The sequence below is a fragment of the Falco biarmicus genome, chromosome 5, assembly GCF_023638135.1.
Source record: "Falco biarmicus isolate bFalBia1 chromosome 5, bFalBia1.pri, whole genome shotgun sequence".
In the NCBI taxonomy this organism is placed as follows: domain Eukaryota; kingdom Metazoa; phylum Chordata; class Aves; order Falconiformes; family Falconidae; genus Falco; species Falco biarmicus.
Genome location: NC_079292.1, coordinates 67349470 through 67373276, shown reverse-complemented (window position 1 = coordinate 67373276; position 23807 = coordinate 67349470). Strand labels below are relative to the sequence as shown.

Below are 23807 nucleotides of genomic sequence, written 5' to 3'. Positions count from 1 at the left end.
ATAGATTGGAAAAGTCTTTTAAAATTAATGGTCTAAAATTCACCACGCCTAGTTTAAGAAGGCGAGAAGAATCCCAGTAAGCCTGTCAGATCTGCACTGTTAGCCATCCCATTCACTAAGCTTGCAGGGGCCTGAGTCTTATCATGAGGATACCAGAGATGTGGAAACCTGAGCTATACCGAACACAAACAGAGCTACAGCGATCAATGCCAGCTGTTCAGTTGCAATGACCCAGTAATCATCATGATTATGTGTCCCAGTTACTGGGGGACTCTGCTAAGAGGGATTAGCAGGTTGTGATTGTCACACTAAGCTCTACTCAAAAAAGCATTAAACGTGAGGACTAAGCATTCGAAATAATTTCCTGCTCAAGTACCCCAATGTTTGGGAGCCCAAGAGAAGACGATTACTAATTGGCAGAGAGCATTACCCCTCCAAGTGACTGTGCCAGGAATCCCATGTCTCAAAAACAGGCCCTGGGAGCACCATCGGGACTTGCTCGAGAGCCCTGCAACTTTATCCAGCTGAAAACTAAAGTCTTCTTCAAACGTATCTTGGGGGATGACCATGCCATACTGAATTCTGAGGACTCCTGCCTCCCCAGAAGCCTCCTCCATGTCCTGGCAGAATTACCAGGGGGCCAATAACACAATAAGCTACCACACTAAATCGAAGTCAGCAACCTCAAACTCTGGGCTAAGGCAGGGAAGCATTTTCCATGACGACGCAAAATATCTCTCTTGACTTTGATATGGGAACAGCTCCCCTTTTCAAGCCCTACATATATATTTTCTTCCTTAATAGTTTTTTCAAGAAGATACTGGACATAAGACCTGACCCCTATTAAAACATAAGCGCTGAAGGTAGAAAACACTTCTAGAAATTATCTTGGGAATCTTGCTGAACTTGATCATCTCTGGAGTCGTCATTCTTTCCATACAAGTGTGCACTTCATTACCTGGTAATCAAACAATAATGGCTCTTCAGTTATGCAAGATGCACCTCTAATTTGTAAGGGGTTTCTGAAGAGGTAATGACAGATGCTTAAAAAAATGAAATGTAAGAATATCAAACTTGTTATGTAAAAGATAATGGCACCCACAGAGTAGTCTGCCAGCTGGGTCACAGTCTCAGCTGGTATAAAGGAATGATGCTGATGTTCTGTCTTATGTATTCTTAAACGCTGAACCTGAAGCCAAATTAATCATATTACTTCGTGCTTTAATCTGACTAAATCTCACAAATGAAGCATCATCAGTGTAGGTCAACACCTGACATCCCTGCTTTCCTGACAGCTTCCCACGCACTCTAGGTAAGGCTGCCAGCAATTCAGCAGAAGGCATTTTTTCCCCGCTGAATTTATATATCCTGATTGTAAAACATACTGAGTGTGTAATAAAGATATCAATCTATATATTTTCTTGTTTCTAAAACTAGATTCAATACAAAAGCTGCTAGGAACTATATCGTGAGGGACAATCTTGGGTCAAAAAGGATGATCTATGCAAATTTTTTCCATCCCTTTTTCTCCAGCTGCATGACTGTGAACAAGGACTCTATGCAGCATTTCGAAGACCGCGTGTTCACTCACGGCACTCCAGACAAAATGTCAACTCCAGACTCTGAGCACTCGCATTCGTTAATGCCTGGCAATGCTCATAAGATCAAAAGCAGCACACCATTCAAATGTCATCTGTGTGTGCAGATGCAGTATCAAGTGCATCTCCTCATATGACTAATTTTCCAATTAAGATTGAAACACTGTTTTGCTAGAAACACAACACACATGGAAAGATCTCATTCTTACCCCATAGGGATTTATTATCAAAGATACACTAATTTTACTCTAATCTACTTGTTTTCGCTCAGCAAAGTACTGACTTTCACAATATGGAAATTTTTGTGCTGCAAAATATAACTGTATTTTACTGTTTTGAAACAGTTTATCATGACATCCACAGGAAAAAAAATTAAAAAAATATGGCAAATGTTGTTTCACCTACTCTGATCTCCATGCCATTGCAGACATATTATTAGCAGGGCACAAGCTGCCTAATCCGAGACTTGTTCAGGTCCAAGCACATAAACTGCATCACAAGAGAAACTGCTGGGTAGACATACCCTGAGGAAGCCCAGCCTTTCAGTCTGTCTGGAAGAATGATAAAACAACTATCACAGACTGCAAAACTTTCAGCTAGGAGAGCTCTGTTTAATCTAGTGGAAAAAGACATAATGAGATGCAGTGCTTGGAAGCTGAAATTACATAAATCAGACTAGAAATAGGCAGACATTTTTAACAGTGAGAACAGCATACCGCTGCAACCATCCACCTAAGGATATTTCAAATACTCCATCACATCTAGTCTTTAAAGTCAGGGCTGCTGACAGATGTGCAACATAGCTCAAAGAGAAACGTAGGCTTCATGCAGTAATTCTTAGACGAAGCTGTCTCTTGCACCATGCTCCAGCTCAGATTAGATGATCATAAATGGTCTCTCTTGACCTTAAAAACCTCTCTTGACACTCCTAGTAATGGTAAAGATGTCTTCAAGGAGCTGTAGCTCTGCACAATCCTGAGAGATCACAAACGTAAAGGGAGCCTACAAGAAAGCTGGAAAGGGACTTTTTACAAGGGCATGCAGTGATAGGACAAGGGGTAATGGCTTTAAGCTGAAAGAGGATAGATTTCAATCAGATATAAGGAAAAAACTCTTCACTGTGAGGGTGGTGAGGCACAGGAACAGGTTGCCCGGAGAAGCTGTGGGTGCCCCATCCCTGGAAGTGTTCAAGGCCAGGTTGGATGGGGCTTTGAGCAAGCAGGGGCGTTGGAATTAGATGATCTTTATGGTCCCTTTCAACTCAAACCATTCTATGATTCTGTGAAACCATCTGACTGTTTTGCACAATAGCCCATGTCATTCCCACCCTGCACAAACTGTCTGAGGGCCAAGGACAGAGCTGGGCCAATCAGCTGGCATCCAGGAACCAAATTTAGTCCCTCACTCCTGAGCTGGTAGCAATTGAAAGAACTGTAAAAAAAAAGGCCACATAACTTGATGAAGCAGCTTACCCCCAAAACACCAGTTGCCTGACAGTGTCAGGGACTTGGAAAAGAAATAAATGAAAATGTTTTTTTTGCATTTCGCAGCAGAGAGTTGCTATAGTGTGGTCTTTATAAAAATGGCACAGCAGGAACAACAAAAAATTCTCTCCTCCCCAAATAACTAAGCAATTTTATAATAGTTAATCCTAGAAACACTATCAAAAGATTAACCGTGGCTCACCAAACTTTAAAGATGATCATTTTTGATTTAATTTAAAGTTTAACATCCTTGTGTAATAATGGCAGAGATGACGGACTATTAGGGAATAATCTTGTTTGCGGATCAGCGAACTCAGAAAATTGCCAAGGCACTGTGAAACAGATTCCTTATTCACACCTCATAATTAACTGAGTGCTCTGCAGAGACAGGATGCTGCAATATTAAAGTCATCTTCATTATTAGAAAGCTGCTCATTTGGGCTGGGATGCTACTGTGGGGGTTTCACTCTGTTCTGGTATTTCCAAACTCCCAGGAGAAAGCACCCTCAATCCATCAAAACGGCAGACTCCCAAAGTGTAACAGAGGGCACAGAAAGCCTTTGGTCTACACCAAAAGCATGGCTTGTGCAGAGAGAGAAAACACCTCCCTCCTTCCCTAACGCCACCTGGGAGCACTTCTCTTTTAAAGGCAATTGAAAGAAGAAAATACAGTTCTCTTAATTAATTCACATTGAAAGGCACTTTTGATGGAGTCAAGAGGCCAAATCACATCAAAGTAAATAATGCAACAAATAGTGACATGAAAGCCCTGGGATAGCAGCTATCATTGCTTGCACTGTCTAGATCCTTGTACTTGAAAACAAATAATGCTGAAGCTTTCGGCTTGTAGGAAAGGGGAGGGGGACAGGGGCTCTATGTTTTTAGCAAAATTTAAGACAGAAATTGTCAATTTACCAGCAAAAATAGAAAGACTTCTGCTAAGGTAGATCTGCTTAAGATTTGGGAAATCCTGGATTAAGTCTCTGCTTTATGTCAGATTTTGTTTCTGAATCCAGGCAAGTGCTCAGACTTTCTGCCCTTTGGTTTAGAGCAGTAACACTTCTCCCTGGCTGATGGAGCACAGGCACTTGGACAGCGAGGACACGCACTGCCCATGCCCGCTGAGACAGTGGCTGCAGCCCCTGTAGCAGCTGTAACCCTACTGCAGAGGAGAAGGGAAAACTGCTGAAGCCGAGAAAAAGCAATAAGAAGGACTCAGTCTCATGAGGGGCTGTCTGAGGAAGCCCACGAGCTCTGCCCAAGCCAGGTGACTTTGAGTTATTACTCATCTTCAAATAGCAGTTAGGAAAGGGAGGATAATCTGTAAACCCTTACCGAGGTACCTGAGGCCCAGCTACAGCAGCTACAGAGTCTGATGGTGTCACCTCTGGCTCTGGAAGCAGCCCGACACTTCTTAGCCTAGTTCAGTGCCTCGCTCCAGCCTTTCCCCTGTAACGGGGAATAGGCCAGGCAGTTGCAGGATGTTCTGCAGCCAAAGCCAGTGCACAGAGTTCAAACACACTAATAAAAGATACTCAGATTTTCTGTTCAGGTTTTTACCATACAACTCAATTACCTAGGCAGACTGCAGTCAGAACAAAAGAATAAATAATGAAGAAAAAAAAAGGTGGTGCCGTAAATCAGCACAGAAAAAATGCAACTTTTGAGAATAGCACGTTTAGAACAGAAAGAACAAGCAATAATACACTGAATATAAACCCAAGGTGTCCCTGCATCTGGAGTACTGCATATTGTTCTGAGGTGTCCCCTTCCTCTGCCCAATTTTCAAAGGATCTAACAGAGATCAAAGAGGTACAGGAAAGGATAATAAGGCTCATCAGACTCACGGAATGGCTTTTGCATGAGGAGACAGTCAACAGAACATGGCTCTCCACCCTGGAAAGGGGGTACATATTAAGATACTGTAAAATTATGAAAGGTTTGGGGAAGTGAACCAGAGAAATTACTTTCTACTTATCACACAAAGTCAAGGGACTCCCAATGAAAATATCAGTTTTCAGGCAAAGAGAAAGATTTCTTCGTATGGCGTGCAATTCAATCACAGAACTCACTGTGACAAGATGTCCTCAAAGTTGGAGGAGAGAAGGGTTCTAAAAATGGAATTAGGCACCTCCACAGAGGACAGCTCCACAGAGTCTTAAACACAGTGATCCGGATAAACCATCCAGATCTATAGACTCTAAATCACTGACTGGCACGTGTTCAGCATGGACAGAGAGGAAAGATAACCCTGCACTGGCCCTGTTCCCATTCATTTCTCCTCTGTAAGCAACAAATAATGACCAGTCAGAAAACAGACACCAGACCTAGGTGGACCCCTGGTTTGGTAGGGTGTTCTCACAATGTTCTTCTATTACGCTGAATATAGTGATGTGAATTCAATAGACAAATCCTAATATAAAGCAGAAGGTGTTCTTTTTTTTCCCTGAAGAAATATCATGCAATAATTCCTATATTCATATTCATGCATAGCACTAGACCAAAAGCATGAACAAATGCCTTCCGAATGGAAAATTACCCATCATCTCCAAAAGTTTATATGGGCAATGAATAAAGAAATTTGATTTTCCCTATTAATTCCATGATGGAGCTACCACTCAATATCGTAAGCGGGGTCTTGATAGTGAATCCACAGTATGTCAGCCAAGACCAGCAAAGGAACACTGATCTGTAATGGATATATTAGAAAGACCAGCATCAGCAGCCATTTAGATCTCAGACCAGGTGACAGCTTTCTTAAGATGAAAATTCCTGATGCTCGTATCAAAAACATTTGTACTCTAAGCAATTCATCTTCTGAAATAAACATGTGACATAATTAACATTGGAGAGAACAGGAGAGAAGAGAGAAAAACAAACTAATTGAGATTACTACTGAAATACAAAATAAGTATCTCTGCTTCAAACATGTACAAGTAACTCATAGGCGCAGCAGTGATACAAGCTGCTGTCATGAGATTAGGCAGAGATTACAGTAAATGCAATTGAATCAAGCAATGTCAAAATATTGCAAGAGAAGGCCATCATTTTACAGCAGCTTTTGTCTCTGCAGAAATTCTTAACATGGTCTTGCAAGAACAATACATGTAATGGTGGTGTTGTATGATCAGATAAAACTGCATTTTATTGGAAGGAAATAAAGGCAATGTTCCCTCTCCCTTCCACCCTTGACTGATAATTACTCTTTCCCTGAATTCTGAACAATTGATGAAGTCCTTGTCTCCATGAAAAACAGAAAGGAGAGGGTTTCCTCTTCTAAAATGAACACCCAGCAGGTTTGTTGGCATCTTTCACAGATTAAAAGGAATTGTATTTTATTCCGTAGTTGTTGTACTAGTGCAACCAAAGTGCAACCATAGTTATTTTCAAAGTACAAATTTTACACTTAATATTTCCTTAATTTACAGCCCATTTGCAAAAACAAGGGATTCCTAGGTCACAAAAGGAGACATTTAAGGAGCCCAGCCCCCAGCCCGAACAGAGGACCTACAGCAAACATGCTGCCAACCAAAGCTTTTAACAGGGGGAACAACTCCATTATCAACACAGCAGGAGAATGATACTTTAAGAAAGGTGGTTAAAAAAAAAAAAAAAAACACAAAAAAACAACACCAACCACAATATATTTCAGTACAGATTTTCATTTAAGCCACTCCATGATCAGTTGTGGCAGGTACTGAGAATTCATAAGGCAAAGCAGAGCATCACCAGATGCTGTGAGACCTCTCAGATCTGGAAAGCAAACACTCAATAGCAGTGTTCCAACAGCCCAAGCACAAACCTTGTCTTTCAAGGCTCACTTCAGCTAGTATCTGAATTTCAGCATGGATGCTTGGGAATGTGGAACACATTTACAAGTGGCCCTTCTGCACTGCAGCTTCTGGACATTCACATTCTGGAAATTGCTTAAAAGAGTAGCAAGAAAAAAATCTGCATTCAAAGATCTGCAATTGAAGATAAATGTGCATTCCATCATTTCCAAGCCAAGCAGAGGATTAAGGTTTCTAATGCACTGGTTGGAAAAGAATATTGGGATAACTGAATTAGAAATGTGAAAGTGGATTTACTACTCTTCTTCTTTAGATTAAGTTGAAGATTAAGTTTCTAGTCAGGAAAGGATCTATTCATCTGGGAAAGCATACAGGGAGGATGGAAGAAGCATTAGACATGCTAAGAAATTTTTTCTTTTTAAACTAAATATTAAATCTCAACAGCTACTTCACATTAAAAAAAAAATAAATCAAAGTAACACATCACACGACTGAAATCATCCACCTAGTCGTATTTGATGAGATGGGTGTCCTCATGGTTTTGAGCAAATGATTGCTTGTGTCAGCCTGCGAAAACCTAAAGCCACATAACTTAGTCCTAAGAGTCTGCTGTCCTTCACTTAATACATGCTGTGATTACCAGCTTCACAGAGGAGGCATGGACCAGCTCAGAAAGCATCAGTCATTAATGAGGTAGGTAGTTACAGCTGAATCCTTCACTCCTGAGAACAGCCTAAAAGTTTCCACTAGATGTCAAAAGATGTGCCTGGAAGTCAAAGATGTAAGAGAGAAACTGTTCAATCAGATTAGCTCAGGGAAAATACCTGCAATACTGTATCATCTATCTTCAGGCGTTGTAGTGGTTGGTGTTTTGGTTTGGGTTTTTTTTTAATTTCCTAGGTGACTGAAATACCATTCTGTGTCAAACTAACCTAGATTTACTGCAAGGAAAGTGACCTGGCAAGCCACTAAGGTTTTTCTGTTTCTCAGCTGCTGTTAATTCCTTGACACTGGTTTACAGGGCTTTCAGAGAAAGCCAATGAACATGGGCACACTGCTATTTCAAATACTGGTTTAATGAGACTGCCATGAACTGTGAATAGAAAGGCAGTCCGGTGAAGTAAAAGGAATGAACAGAGTCTCCTGTGAATCAGCTCTGGGAGACACAGACTGCACCTACAAATTGGGTATTTCCAATTAGCAACACATGGAACAGAAGAGGCCGACGTACAATGAAGTGACTGCAACTGCAGGGCTTAAACGCAACTCCCATTAATGAGAGAAAAAAAAACATTCCCTCTGCACATGAATGAATAAGCCATCACCACCTTTCAGAAGATGGGAAAAAAACCAAAACCAGCCATTAACTTTTCCTCCTGATTGTGTTTTGTGCAGTGTGGTTCTTTGTCCCAGACACCACTTCCAGTTATGAATTCACAAAAATGGATTTTCATGGACTAAATAAAAGTCTAAAGGATCTTTAAAAGACTAAATAGTCTTCCCCCCCCAAAAAAAAATGTGTCATCATAATCTAAGAAAAATAACATAAGCCTCAGTCTTGCCCCTTTCTTCCAATAGTTAAAGTACATGAAGCCAAACTAATTAAGTTTATTTGCTGCTTACTGAAATAAACAGGCCTCTTGATACTGTCACATATTAATAGTCCAGGGGATATTATTTACTCTCTACTTCCTTCTCGGAAGAATTTAAAAAGAGGGCGAGTGGTGTTTCTCTGTACTGCAAGACAAAAAACACCGATCAGAATCACAGCTAAAACAATCCAAGCAAGGAAGTCAAATTTCAAACCGAGCCTCTCCTATTCAAACAAGCGTGTGCACAAGTGCCTGTTTTTCCATACACAAATAAGCCAAGAGTGCAAGCAACCGTGGCTCTGCACCACACCGAGCACCACGGCAGAGCAGGCTCCTGGCTTTTGCCTGCCTCTCCATGCTCCCTCCTCCTCAAACGCTGGCAGCAAGCACAGGGAAAACTCCCGTGTTACAGGTTACATGGTACAGGGTGGAGGAGAGCTGAACGCCCAGAGCTGGAGAAAAGCAGTCAAAAAGGTCCTGCAGCCCACGGAGCAGAAACACATGACGGAGAGGAGAAGGAGAAGCAAAGAGACAGCAAGATAGCTGGAAAACTCAGGAGGGACCTTGCCTCCTAGAAGGGCAAAAATTTCACAGCAGGGGACGGAACCTGAGAGACAAGAGCAGGGAGCACATGGAGGACGTGATACGCAGTAAGAGGACACAGATGGGGGCCCCTGAATTGGCTAGGCAAGGACTTTGGTGCTAGGAGTATAGGAGGGACCCTGGGAGAGGGAGTTTATCACAGTAGCTTTTGAGGAAAGCAACAGGATCCAAAAGGCAAAGCCTGAGGAACAAAGATTGGAAGCAATTAAATGACTAAGGAGAAGCAAGCAAGGGAAGACATGAGGGCACACTGCAGTAGACGAGACAGGACAGACTGGGGAGGGAGGAAGGAAGGGGCTGCCAGAAGCGCCTGCATATGCTGGGGTTTATTCCTCTCTTAACTCTGATGGGGAACATCACATCATTGGGTCTCCTCTAGTCAGCAAATATGTAAGGGGAGAAGTCCCTCGTCTCGTAACACTGATTCCTGTGGAGCACAATCTACTGCTGCCACCAGCTAGCCTGCGTGCTCCAGCAGCAGCAGTCGATGAGGTGAATCCAAAGGTTTCAGTCACACCCATGTGACTTCTCCACTGCAAAATTTCTGGCTATTCACTTTACTTGTTTTTTCAAAACAAGGAAATTACACATCCAGAAACTATGCCAACAGTACTTTTAAAGATTACAGACTAAAGCGACAAACCGCGAGGAAATACCAGCACTTGGTAGTTTGTACACAGAGAAATTATTGAGAAGTTGTTAGTCTGTCTCAGAGCAGGACTTGAATAACATGAAGTAAATAGGGCATGGGGCCATGCTCTAGACAAGGAAGAAACAAAAAATTGAATAGCTGCTCATTAAGTGAACACCATCCATTCTGGGTAACGAATAGAGTGGAGATCACACTGAAAAAATGGTATGTGATAGTGTAACTAAAGACTGTCCCAACATAAACACACAACAGGACCAAAATTAAATCAGGCCTTTCTTACCTGGTGAGTGCATGATTTTGCAGCCTAATCATGTCTAAATGTGTCTTTTTGTGTGTACATGCAACATTAGTCATCACCATCCCAAAGCAGTGCTGGTTTTAAACAAACTTTTGTTAGGAAGCAATGAGCTCAGTTCTGCTGATTTCTGCACGTGCAGATTTCCAAGATTAAGACACATAATACCACAAGCACACATAAGACAGACAGTCCTTGGCTTGCTTTTTTTTTTTTTTGGGGGGGGGGGGGAAGTCTTAAAACAACCACCACATCGCACAAATGGAGGTGGAAGAGAAGCATGCATTACTGTGCCTCATCTTCCAGCACACTCCATGGGAGTGAAGAGATGTAATTATTTTCCCAAGATTACACAAGGGTTCTCTGGAAGCCCGTCACAGGCCAGAGCGTGCAAATCCTTGGCTGAATCCGAGGCTTTAAGCAGAGGGGCACCTACCTCTCACATGTGTCTAGACTCTAGCAGAGTCTTCTGGTGCCTCAGGTACCACCTGAGCATGACAATAAATACCATCACTGATTGCAGGCAAAGGAGAAGATTTATGCATTACTGCTAGCAAACATTTCCTTAAAGACTGGAAACGGACACAACAGTAGCCACAGAACTATTGCTCAGACTCACAACAGAAAAATGGTCTGAAGAATTGAGTTCAGAGAAGAGTAAACCACAGGCTGAATCCACCTCTGCAGTACAGCTCCCCAAAGGGGGCTGAACTCCATTTCTGACTTACACTTACTAAATAGCAAGGATGGCAGAGCCTTAGCCAACCCGTAAAGCTTGCATCATCATAGAAGAAGCATCCCACAGCCACCAGGATAACAGTGACACTTACCTAATCTGTCATCTTTCAGCACGCACTGTGCCGCCTTAGGCCTTAGGACTCAGGGTCCTACTTGTCTTTTAGGGTGAAACTGCATTGTCCTAATCTCAGTTCGACTTTAAACATCAATTCCCAAAAGCATCACAGGCTAGGAGCTTGCTCCTTTATTTTCAAAGCCTTACAGCCCTCAGGAGATCACCAGTGAGAGAGAAACAAAGGGAAAAGCCACGGCTGGCTCCATTGCTTAATGCTCCAGGTTACTCATTTCGCTTCCCTAGAGAGAAGAAAATCATTTTGACTGCTAGACTCCTGGACCATTTTCTCCACAAACTGAATCTCAAACCAGGCCACTGTCCTGGAATTTCTCCACTAATTATTGCTGTGGTGTTTGCAAAGCCCTGTATTCTTTCCTCACTATTTTGCTGTTGCGCAGTAACCTTTTAGGCCAGTGACAAGTATACAAGTTTTTCTTTTGTTGTATTTTTGCCCTCGACCAAAATAATACATTAATAGTAGTTATCTTAGTGTTTTCTCAGAGGCACGCAATGCTTTTTACTGCTGTGTTTTGCATATGAATGCAACCACCACTGACCTTCAGGGTGTGTGAGTACAACTGAAAACAATTTACTAAATTTTAAGAAAGTTATACTGAATCTAACAGAAAGCATCTTCCTCGCACTTCTATAAAACAGGCAGTCTTATATTCTGAGCCACACCTTCCTATAAAACTCCCTCTAACAAATTCAAGAAAAGGTAAAGTTTGCACACATGAAATCCCCTACCTGGGAAACCAGTCACGCTATTCTGCCCACATCAGCTATGAACCTAGGAAGTAGCATTACACCATGTGGCAAGAGGAAGCATTAGAAACACAGCTGTGACTTCTGCTTTTTGAATAGAAACTTCATGTTAAAGCAGAAACATTCCATACTGTCAAGTTAGTTTAAAAGATTTAAAAATGGCTACACAAGAATAGGAAATAGAAGCACTCAGTGAGGAAAAGCCAAATCAACACCAAGCAATTGCTACACAGCCACTTCACACACACCACCCCCCGCCAAGCCCTCTGCCCTTCCTTCATGTTGAAGAACAGCATCTGTTTCAGCTCAAATACTGACCCCGCATGCGGTGTGGGGACTCGGGGAAGATACGTTATGACCTCAACATACTTTTCCTCATAGAATATTAATCTTAGGGCCAGCACAGCCATCCCTGGAAAGCACCATGTTCTGCAAAGCATCTCCATTTTCTTTCCTCTGCTACTGCAAAAGGAAAAAACATTGCTGCCACTTTAGTCATCAGAACACATTTTATCCCTGCTATAGCCTTAAGGATTTCATTGAATTCTGAATCAATGGGGTTTTGCACCTGGATCCCACAGTGCTAACAAGTAGTGAGCTCCCCCTCTTTTGCATGTACAGAGATCTAAAGCGATTCTGTTGGGCACAATGCCAAGCACACCTGCTTCTTCTCTCATTCCATCACTTGGCAAAAAAAATAATAAATAAAAAAAAGAAGAAACAAACACAAAAAACTAATGCAACAGTTCACATACATGGAAAATGGCAGCATTAAACACCAGTCTCACCGGCTCAGAGTCTCACCTGCTAAATCACCAGCAGTAGATGCAATAAACATCAGTTTCTAGGTCACCAAAGAGAAACAGAGATTTTGGTTTCAAAAGTATGCAATCTATTGAGGAGTCTTGTTTTTCAAGAAGCTTAGACTGTGGGCCCACCACAGGCTCATTTACAAAGCTCAAAACCATCAGGGTGATTAGATGGTATGAGAGTGTTCATGGGCTGGACAGCATTTAACAATGCTGAGCATGAGGCATGCATGACATGGCGTGACTGAAATTATATGTAGCCTTGGAATCAAAAAAAAAAGTAAAAAAAAAATGTCAGTTTTCAGTGAATTTAACAAATAAAGAAGAAAATAAGTGACAATAACTCCTGGCACAACTTGCACAGGGGACTGGGACAAATTGTTTTATATATATCATCCTTGTTAAACATATTCATGGTTCTAACAGAGCATTGCTGTAGTAAGCAACGAAGTGTTGGCACTGACATTGCTTTTTAATAGGACACATGTATATTATACCTCATCATGACCGCGAAAGCACTGAAGCTCTGTCCTTATCTCAAACAGAAGTACAAGCTTGACATGAAGGTTCCCGTCTGCCCTTCTCCATATGTGTCATACGGGAGGGCACATACAGTCACAAGCCTCTTCCAGGTCTTAAAACTCAGGGAGATGGATGAAACTCACAAGAGGTCCTAGTTACCTCGTTTCAGTAGTATGTGCCAGCATCCGCCCAGATTGCAATAAATCGCAGTGATAAAACCTACAATTTCATCCAGACTAACTCATTCCTAACTCCTGAAGACACCCAGGACTGCAACCCACACATTCACTGGATAGCTGAAGGTAAGAGCAAGTCACAAATCACAAATCTCTACACCAATTTACATAACTAGCTCCAGTTACTGCTAATAGGCAAGATTCACTTACCTCCTCCATTATATTTTCCTGCATTTTTCAGTTAGCTCTAGTAGAAAGATACATAATGAGTTATTATTAAATAGAAACTTAATTGCTCACATTTCAAGTACTTAAAAGTACAGGTTAACCAGTGCACAACCATTTTATTTTAATGAAGACCTTACAGCTAGCAACCCAGTGCACTAGGTAAGGTACCTAAAGCTACTTTACTATGTCCAATCTGTCCTCCAACTCCAGAGTTTTTGAAATATGTAAAAATCTTTTCCCCTCCCTTTTGCCATGGAAGAGACCTACAGGAGGCAGAGAAACATTGATTACAGAGGAGAAATTGTGTAATTAATTTTGTATATTTGCAGCAACTTCAATTTTTCCCTCCTATGTTTTTTCATCTGTAGCAAGAATTTACTTTTTTTAAAAAAGATGGATTGTATTTTAATAGAGCAATTGCCTTGAGTGCTTCCTAATTCATATTGTGTAATATGCCAATAGCACTAAAGACTTGTACTCTTTTGTACAGAAAGTATTTCAACTATTTTAATCTGTCCTGTGAGAGGATTCAGCGAATGGAAGAAAGAAGACTGCAGTCATATGACTAGGTAGTAGTCCACAGTTCTCCGTGCAACGTGGACATCATTTTGAGTCAGTGAGCTGCAATACATTTAATCTTCCAGAGAAGATCTCTTGAAATTACAAATGCTGTAGCAGCACTTTTTTTTTTTTATAATGTAATGACTAGCAACCGTTGACATTAGACAAGTAGGCACTGTCTAAGTGCCGAGCCTCCACGAGGCTCTCATTCCATGCAACAAGAAGTTATCCAGCCTTATCCTGTCTTCAGAGAAAACAAGAATTCAGTCAAGGGAAAAACTAGCAAAGTAGGTTGCTCTAAAACAATGTTTCTTCCATTACAACACTTGAAGAGGCAGCTACTGAAAATCAAATGCCGCTACTGAAAATCAAATGCCAGCTGGGAGCATGGGTGAGTTCTCTCTGAAGCCATCCCATGCGCACAGTCTCTCCAATAAAAATTCTGCAGCCTCTTCTGAAGAGGCTGGAAGACCAGAGGCTTTCCTCTTGGTGTAAGAAAGTGACATTCCCAAAAGCAGGGGCAGAGGGAAGGCGTCTGGAAAAAGTGCAAAGCAAAGGAGGGGGAAAAGGAGCAGTAGGAAGAAAGAAACAAGAAGATGGAGCAAGGCAGGAGACATTTTTGATATTGATACTCTCCACCATAGTATCCTGTCAGGGAAAATGGAAACAAATACAAGTATCAAAGAGAACAAAATGAGAGAAACATGGAGAAAGCAAAGGCCAGGAATAGCAGCTGCATCACTGCTGTGCTCAGGTTACTCCTCCCCACCAGATCCTCAGCTTTAGGGGCAAGACGTTAAATGAGGCTTTTGGACAGCCTATTCTAGCCTGGTACATCAGAAGGGGCCAGGGTCACTTTCCAACTGTGCTGCTCATTTGGGGATACAGGGGAAGAAATAAATTCAAACAGACAAATTTAGAAGCTGTTCCCAATGGCCAGGAGCATCTTGTGCCAGAGCAGCTAGAACACAGCCACTCTGCAAAGCCTTGACTTCCTTACCATTTCTGTGTCACAGTTTCCCACATGGAGAGGCAACGTAAGCAAATCCAAACTTGTTAAAAACAAAACCAAAAACCCAATCATCCCCAAGTCAGACCCATCAGACAAAACACCTGCAAGGCAGAAGCTCTTGAGTGGGTTGAACCATTTAAACTACAGGTAGAAGAAACAGATTCTCTGGTCTGAGAAGTTACAGATCTCATGTAACACCTATATATGATCAGTTCCACTTTCTTCCCTTAACCATCCTTCCACCTTCTCCTCTCTTCCCTCTCCAGTAGCAAAAGAAAAATTACAGCACGTTTCAGGACAAAAACAGCTAAACCAAAGTGAATTACTTGATATTTTAAGGTATGATCAGCTGCAAACTAAACCACAACAGAGCAGCAGGTAGCCAGCAGTACCTCCGAATGGCCCACATGGCTTTGCTGGGAACAGAAAGACCACCGCTCCGCTGCTCCTCGGGTGACGCCGGGTGGCAGGAGCTCCAGGTGCCCCGGTGAGCAAAGCGATGCTTCCCATTCTCCCGGCTGGCTGGAGGGACCTGCAGCGAGGCAGAGGGAGAAGCCACAGGCTGCCGGGCAGGTCTCTGGTGGATCCCTCCGTTTCTCCTGATAACACATGCAGAGAAAAGGGGGTAAAAAAAAAAAAAAGTGGGGAAGGGGAAAGAAGTAAACATGAAAAATAAAAACCCTTAAATCCTTTTATCAAAATGTTGAACATTATGAGAACAGCACAACATGGTATCTGACTGCAACAGATTACATGTTATTTATTCCAAAATACAAGGTCGTTGCATGCTGGGAGGACAGGATTTATTAGCTCCTAACTAGATCCAGAGGAAGAAACCCAACAGCAAAAGAAGATGAGCACTCCCATATTAAGCTGTTCTCTGGATCTCTGGTAAGGTGGAAAGCACTGTGAGGAAGAATATGGTGCCATTCCTAACTTTTTTCTGCAGAAAATTGGTGTTCTGCCTCTTTTTAAACAGAAAAGAAATCTCTACAGGTTGGCGGAAGGAGTGCATGAGTTTCGGCAGCATGTAGAAGTCTGCTGGTTTTCTGCTGCTCCCTAAAAAAGTCAGATACAGTCATAAAATCCCACCACAGATGGAAAAGTACACAATACATGCAACGAGAGCAAATATGAAAATGCAGCACATCTGGACTAGAGAGCTTCATTCCTGCAAGCTAAATAACTGCCACATCTGGGCAACTGGATGCTACTGAAGCAAAGAAATAACCTGGAGAGACCACTGGAATGTGAACCTATGGGAAAGTACAGATCTACAGGAGACTGAGGGGAGGGGGAGGCACAGATTTTTCCCTGATTAATTAACATTACTATTACCTTTAGCCAGGCAGCTCCTGGAACACACCTGGCAGACTGTAAATGCAATTGTTATCAAGAATGCCAGCTGTCAGTCCCTAGAAAACCCCTTGCTGGCTACTTGCTCACCAGTTACATCGTTATGAATTACTTATCCAGTCAAAATAGGAGAAATCCTCTGCCGATCCATCATACCTGCCCTCTGATTGCTATAGCTGCTGAAAGAGCCAGAGGGAAGGCAGGTGGGCCTGAAACATGGTCCATCCCCTGTTGAGACCTAGAGGAGGGGCTGAAATAGGAGGAAATCCAGGAAGCTCCTGAAAGAGGACAGCCCCTCTTCTCCTCCCTGCATTTGCTGCTTTCACAGTGCGCCAGCTCTAGCGCTCCCCAAACCCCTCTGGGACCTGATTTAATTTACTCCTGCAGAAACACAAATTCAGTGTCCTTTTTTATAACCCAGATACACTCGCTCACGCAGGGGCATGACAGCCTGCAGCGCCCGTGGGGCAGCACCAGTGGGAACATGAGCAGCGACAGCAGGAGCGAGACCTCCCACTCTCAGTGGCAGTAAGCCCTTACATTCACTCATCAACAGCTCTGCACCAGGTATGGTTTGGGAGAGAAATGCATAAGAAACAGCTTCTATCAAACAAAAGACTTCTGACTTTTAATGGAGATACAGAATAGCATAACTATTTGTGACACCGAGTGAGGGATACAAAGTATTTGATTTTTCTGCAGTGACTGCTGAGAGCTGCTCATTATTCCAATAATTCCAGAACTAGCTGGGTATTTTCCCTCTTTGTCCATTCTGTACAGACAGAAAGGATCAGACCTGATTTTACTGGTAAACGTCGTATGATATTTCTACGACCATGACATTGTGACTGATAATCAAGCAGATGTTGCAAGTGGAATGGAAGGAGTTAAACCAGAGAAATTTTAAGATGTTGATACTTCAGTCAGAACTCCAACAGAAAAAATAAATGTTAGTCTTGCCAGAGTGAATTGAGCATTTTAGAGATCAGTTCTTCACAACTGGTCTATCTACCCAGCAAAAGTTAACAGGCAGCAATAGAGTAACAACAAAAACACCAACCAAAAAAACAACAAAAAAATAGAGAATGAAACTTTGGTGCCCTCCAAATTTGTCAAATGTATGCCATCTAATTCAGCAGGGCAAGTCCATCTCCCACAGTGCTGTGTATAATAATACATATTTTGCACATACAGATGGCAACTCTTTGAAAACATATCAAGCACAGTAAGTTACTTACAGTTTGAGCCCATTGCAGGAGAGCGAAAAAAAGTCATAAACCAAGCACACACCAAACACAGTGACTCCAGTTTCTTTCACCAGCATTGCACATGTCCCAAGGAATAAACTAAGCAGCAAAAAGAATGGGGAGGCAGTGGGAGGGAAATGTTCCCCAACATAAAGCTGATCCACACTCCTGAAAAACAGATGAGACAAATATTTTAACTTCTCTGTGATTTTCATGTTTACTACATTCACACAAGTACTGAGATACTTTTCCTTTATTTCTTAAGATGCTGGTAATAAGTGACATGAACAATCTACACTGTTTGCTGATTAATGACAAAGGCTTACACAGAACAGGAAGGCAAAACACAAATGTTGAGAGGTACACCAAGAATTTGAGCACAGGAGGGAAAAAAGACAAGCAGAAAAATAAAGTGGACTTGAAATAGTCAGAAGACAACAAAGTACAAAGACAGAAAGGGCAGAAAAACACCTCCTTTCTGTCATCTAGAACACGCATGCTTACTTCTCCTTACGTGACAAAATGCACTGTGCAAGTAAAAATTCCTCCATCCCACCCACACTCCCCTGAGTCAAAGATGTGTCCTAATCATTAACAGACTGGGCAGCAAGGCTGTAGGAGAGGGAGGAAGGTAAGAAAAAAGCAAAAATCAAGTTAGCCAATTCCTGCAGGGTCACTACCACTTTATACCTTTGAAACCTTCTGAAAACAGCATTGTGGGTTTGTAGCAAACAGCCCAAGAGATATATAAGCCATTTTTCCATGTGGCCATGACAACGCGGTCCTATTCCTGAATTCCTAAAGATGGGGAAACCCCATCTGAGTAAAGCTATTTCTTTATTTATACTTGTTCAGTCCAGTTTTAGGACACAGACCAGCAAACAGTGCCAAGTTTTCATCTGAAAAGGATGACTAATGGTCTAGACACAATCCTTAACTCTCCTAGACCAGGTATTTCAGAGTCCCACAGTCCCAGCACATATTTCAAAGGCAGACATGTGTTGGTCTGTCTTCACTACATACAGGTAGTTTGCCTTCAGCTGAAAAACTTTCTTCGTAATTTTTAGCTCTACAAGCCCTCCTCTAGTGTACGGTCAGCTGTAATGTCAATGGAAGAGGGGACTTTAAATGTTGTCTTCTCTTTTTATGTTTATTTCTTCTCATAAGCATCACTTATGGCACCCTGGCTGAAGGCAGGGGCCAGGGCCCTTCCACGCAGCAGTGCTGGGGGAAGTACCTCTGCCAACAAGCACCGAAAAATGACAGGTTTCCCTTTTGTCTCCTCCCCAGACAAGAGCATGTCATGATATTATCATAACCGATAACAAGGTTCCATACCTATTATAGGAGAGAAAAGCCAACAGAAAGAGTAGACAGGCTAGGACGTCCGCTCTGCCTACTATACCTGTTACCTGAAAGGAAGAGACAGGCAGGTGTAAAAGCACATATATAAAAAGGCATGTGCATTCAGTGATTGTTCCAACAATCCACACCAACTGCTACTATTCCAAGCTTTTTATTTTTCCGTGTTATCCTCCCTCAATCTAGCGAAATGTTACTTGTGTAGGATACGCTCAGTTTTGTCTGCTGCATTTCTCACTTAGCAAAATGAATAAGCCAACAGTTAAGTAATTCTTTACTTTCTTATTAAAATATTAATAAAGTTGCATAGAGAAATGCAAATTTTAGGTATCTGTTTACATTTTGCATAATAAGCCTCACACGAGAAATGCATCCAACTCCCAGAACCGAGATTTGTTAAAGAAAAAGACTAATGAAAGAGCAACTCTTTGGAGAAGACTTCTTATATAGGAATGAGTTAATAATTAATATTTGAATGAACTTTATCACCAAAAAGTGGTAAGTGGTATGTAATTCACTCTCTTTCAGAAAAATCTGAATTTATGAGTTTTTTCTGCATATTAATTAACCAAGTCTTTTAATAAGAAAGAGAATACTGAAGAAGAATGTGTAAACAGTCTTTTTACAAACTATTTGAATATTCCATTTCATAAAAATCTAAAAATGGCCCATAAAGCAGATAAAAGGCCCTTTGAAATTTCACCTCTTTTGAGATTACATAATGAAGCTGTATTCAGCGCTCTGGCATTTATTTTAACCTTTTTAAATTGTGACCCAGACAAAAATAAATTCAAAGAGCGCCTCTTCTAAAACCTCCCTTATAATATAAAGCTGTATTATCAAAAGGAGCCTAGCTGATTAGTTCAGAAGAGACAGCACAGGGAGCAACTGTAAAGCTCATGGCTTTTTGTTATTAAGGTAATCTCTCCTCAAAAGTTCTCAGCCACAGCAGCCGTTTCCCTCACTCATTTACAAAGGCTCATAAGGAAAGTGTGTGATGTTAATGGTATCTCAGCTAACGAGTGCGCTTCTTTTTTTAAGTACGGATAGCCAGCATTGCATCTCCATCTCAAAGACAGCAAGACTCATTTTATCTACAGAAGTACCTCCCCATGCTACAGACTGCAGTTTTAGCATGACTACATCTTTAAATGTTTCCTTATAACTAACAGAAAGACATCAACCATGAGCTGTTGCTCCGTAAACTTAGCATGACATTTATTAAACTAACGAGTTTTTTCTGAAGATGATATCCCTAGCTTTTAATTGAAATCAATATAAAATCAATCCATGGGTCATATCACCTCTATCTGAGCCATCTCCTCCAGAATACACACTAATGCTCCCTTCACTTTTTCTCCCTTAAATTGATGACTATAGAAGATGACTGAAGGCATGCAACAATGTCCCAGCAGGAGAGCACAGCCTCACCGAGGTCTCTGGCTTCAGAAGACTCGACATTTTCACCAGCTGAATGACTGCCCATTTATTCCCAGCATCGCTGATTAGGGCCATCAATTAGACTTTAGTACCAGAGCAGAAACATGGCACATATGAATACATGTTTCTTAATGACTCCTGCAAATTATTTTAAATATAGCATATTCTCACCTTTGCTGCTCCACAGCAAAAATCACAACTACCATATTCTGTATGATTCAGAGGTTTCTTTACAAAAAATTATAAATTATAAAGTATGCATTTATTTTTAGCTTTTGTGTCACCGGGTTGTTTTTTTGTGTCACATACTTACAGCCTCAGTGTGAATGGGATGCACAGCAAAGAACAGCGCCGTGACAAAAGCAAGCCGACAGTCCTTGAACACAGCTTTGTCACAAGTGTACATCAGCACAAGAGTCACTAGACAGTGTAAAATTACATTCACTGCATGGAAATAGAAGGGGTTCATACCAGCCAGCAATATGTTTAACCTGTAAGGAAAGAAAACGGAACCATTACTAGACTGGAGAGGTCTTGTAATAGCAGGACATCTTTCAAAGACTCTAAATTATGCTTTTTGCCTGATTTGCAGTCTTCTAATGTAAGTGCTATTAAACTAATTAGTGAAAAATCACTCTGAACTTCTGTTCTATGTGATGATTAAAGACAACCACTTCCCCAATTTTTAAAATATGTGGTTGCATCTGGCAACCTTTTTGACATCGAGATGGGAGAGGCTTGTGCCCTCCCAGTACAGTTTACTGCAATGAGTCAGTGTCTGTGCTTCCTTAGCAACAAATAACACCGGCCAATATCAGAAGTTTGGCACTTGTCCCGTGTCCCTGTTTTTCTGTGGTTGTCTCAGCCACGTGGCAGCTTTACAATACAGGTAGTTATTTTCTCCTACAGAATAGATGTTTTTGCTTGGGAATAGCCAAGACAAGGACTCAGTAAGGCGCTGGAGCATCTGCTTGGTGTTACAGGTACATTTATTCTGATTTAACTTTCAAAGCACTTCCAGATACTGAAGGTTAAGCATTTATTTAAATGCTTTACTGACACTAGGTCTACAGTAAGAAGCTGGTTTAATAGTTAGCATTTTTATAAGGACACTGATGGTAAAGATAAGTTAGCTAACATCGCCCTAGACTCAATGAGACAATTAGGGCTCGTTACTTGTCTCATTCATAAAAAAAAAAACAACCAAACAAGTTGTTCTGACATTAGTTTGACAGCACGTATTAGCACATTTTTCTGGTCACTGTTTTTTACAGCCAGCTTGCTCAACAGCTGTTCACAGGCTTTGCCTTACATGCAGTTGAAGATAATTCTCTTTAGAATTAACTGCATCTGTACATCTGGACAAATATATACATATATATACACACACGGTGTCTCTATCTAGGGAAGACTCCATATATGAAGAAGGAATTTGGAAGCACTAATGTTAAAAGATATTTTAAAAAAATTAAAAATGACAAGACACCCAGTGAAAAGAAGGCTCAATCTAAATATTTTGCATGTAGCTGTAAACCTGCTAAAGGGTCAGTAACCCTTCCTGTTGTTACTAACAGACTTCAGGTCTCCCGTGACATATATGGTGCAAAAGCCACTGAGTTGTTGCTGCTATGCAAACACCTTAGGGTTTTTTGTAAGACAGAGGAGGCGTGGTGTGTCTGTGACAGGCAAACATATGCTTTTTATACATACTCTCTACATTGCTTACTCATCAGCAACAGAGTGCCATCTATCCTGGGCTGCATTTTCCAGGCAAATCTAACTTTACCAGACCAGGAGTCTGTCTTGTGCACTCCTGCTCTGCTCCCACTGGAGTGTTTGTGGAGGCAATAGCTGAAACCCAGAGAGTTTGCAAAAAGTAAGATTTTAGCATGACTTGACTTTCCCCTTTGCAGTATGGGTTGATGCAGCTACATTTTGACAAAGACACCAGGCTGTGAGATTCAAGAATACACAAAGAGTTAGGGCTTTTTCTTCCCCCCCACCCCCCCAATTTCACCTCCAAGCCACTTCAGGGCAGCAACATACTTCACTTTCTCTCATTCCTACCAGCACAGAATGACAAGCTACAGCAAATGTCAGTAACAGACATCCAGACAGAGTTTCAGCTGTAAATATGCTGCAGCAGTGGGAACCCCCAAGCCTAAATCGTGTTTCCAGCGCACTGCAGGGGACAAGGGGCAGCACAGGGCCATCCTGCCCCGAAAGAGCCGAAGTTCCCACTCAGAGGCAGCTGCAGATGTGTGCAAAGGCAGGGACCACCTGCAGCACCCATTTCTTTATATGAATGAATCATTTCTGGCTGTAAATCAGCTGGATGGAGCACAGTCATCACCACTGCTCCCCCTCAAATGCCAAAGTGTGCTCTGGGCAACCTGATTTCTGGAGAAAGCAGATGCAGGCAGGTGAGAACAAGTGCTCAGGTTATCAGGTGATATGAACCCATGCACCAAAATGTGAGAGATTATAATTTATTTATTTGGCCAATTTGTGATGATCAATCACTAAAAACATGACATCTGTCAATACTCTTGAAAAAATCTCTGATTAGTCTCCATGGATCATGTCTGATCACTTCCCATCCTGCAAAACAGGTCTGCTGGCACGACAGGCAGAACCTCATAGGGGAGGGATCTTCCTGCCGTCATCAGGGCACCTATCCCAAAAGCAGGGCATGCTCTTCACACCCCTTCTTGGGGCAAACATCAAGTCAACAAGGTTTGTAAGCTGCAAGTTACGCGATACAAGTTACTGAAAACAGCTATGTAAAAGCATCAGCCTCACAGCTTCGTTATTCCCCTGCATGTTCTTTAAATTAAAAAAAAATAAAATAAAAAGCAGAACAGAACACAAACGTAACACCACCATGATAAGCCTTCATTAAACAGCAATATGTGACTAAAGCATGCTTCATTGCGTGTTTTAAGTACCATCTTAGGTGGTCCATGAACACTGAACACGAATCTGTGCAGGTGCTATATTCACAGCAGTGCTTTTTTGCTGCTAAAGCTCTTTGTCATAAGAAATTAGGCCACATGGCAATGAAGGAAACATTCTTTTGTCCTGAAACAATCCCAGCAGAATGATTTTGAAACGTTAACAGTTGTTGAATTTATTGTATGTCAAACGGGTGAGCAAATCTGGGACTCCAAACAGTCTTCATCCAAGTCACAAGAACTTTGCAAAGCTCCCCAGCACACTCACGCATCCATGGGGAAAAAAGGCAGCCTACTATGGAAAGCCAAATCTGTTCCACTGTGGAGCAACTACGGAGTAACTTCTGGGCAAGGGAGCAGGAAGGGATGGGTAAATTAAAAATTACTTCTCCCTTCTTTAATACAGTTACAGAGGTTCAGTATTGTCTTTGTTTACTGGCAGCAGCATTACCATGGGAGTTGTGCAGTAAACATACACGGTATATGGCTCAACAAGTAAAAGATAAG

At 41.7% G+C, this 23807-nt stretch overlaps 1 protein-coding gene across 2 annotated transcripts in view; it reads right to left on the bottom strand.

The window, feature by feature from the left end:
• The window catches only part of TMTC1 (transmembrane O-mannosyltransferase targeting cadherins 1), a 147157-nt gene that overhangs the window by 113152 nt on the left and 10198 nt on the right, over nt 1–23807 (bottom strand). For both annotated transcript variants that reach the window (XM_056341142.1, XM_056341141.1), the window contains exons 2-5: nt 20660–20837; nt 18883–18956; nt 17536–17712; nt 15334–15540 (exon numbers count right to left, since the gene is read on the bottom strand). In XM_056341142.1, coding sequence (XP_056197117.1) covers nt 15334–15540; nt 17536–17712; nt 18883–18956; nt 20660–20837 — 636 coding nt within the window. The remainder of the gene's footprint in view (nt 1–15333; nt 15541–17535; nt 17713–18882; nt 18957–20659; nt 20838–23807) is intronic.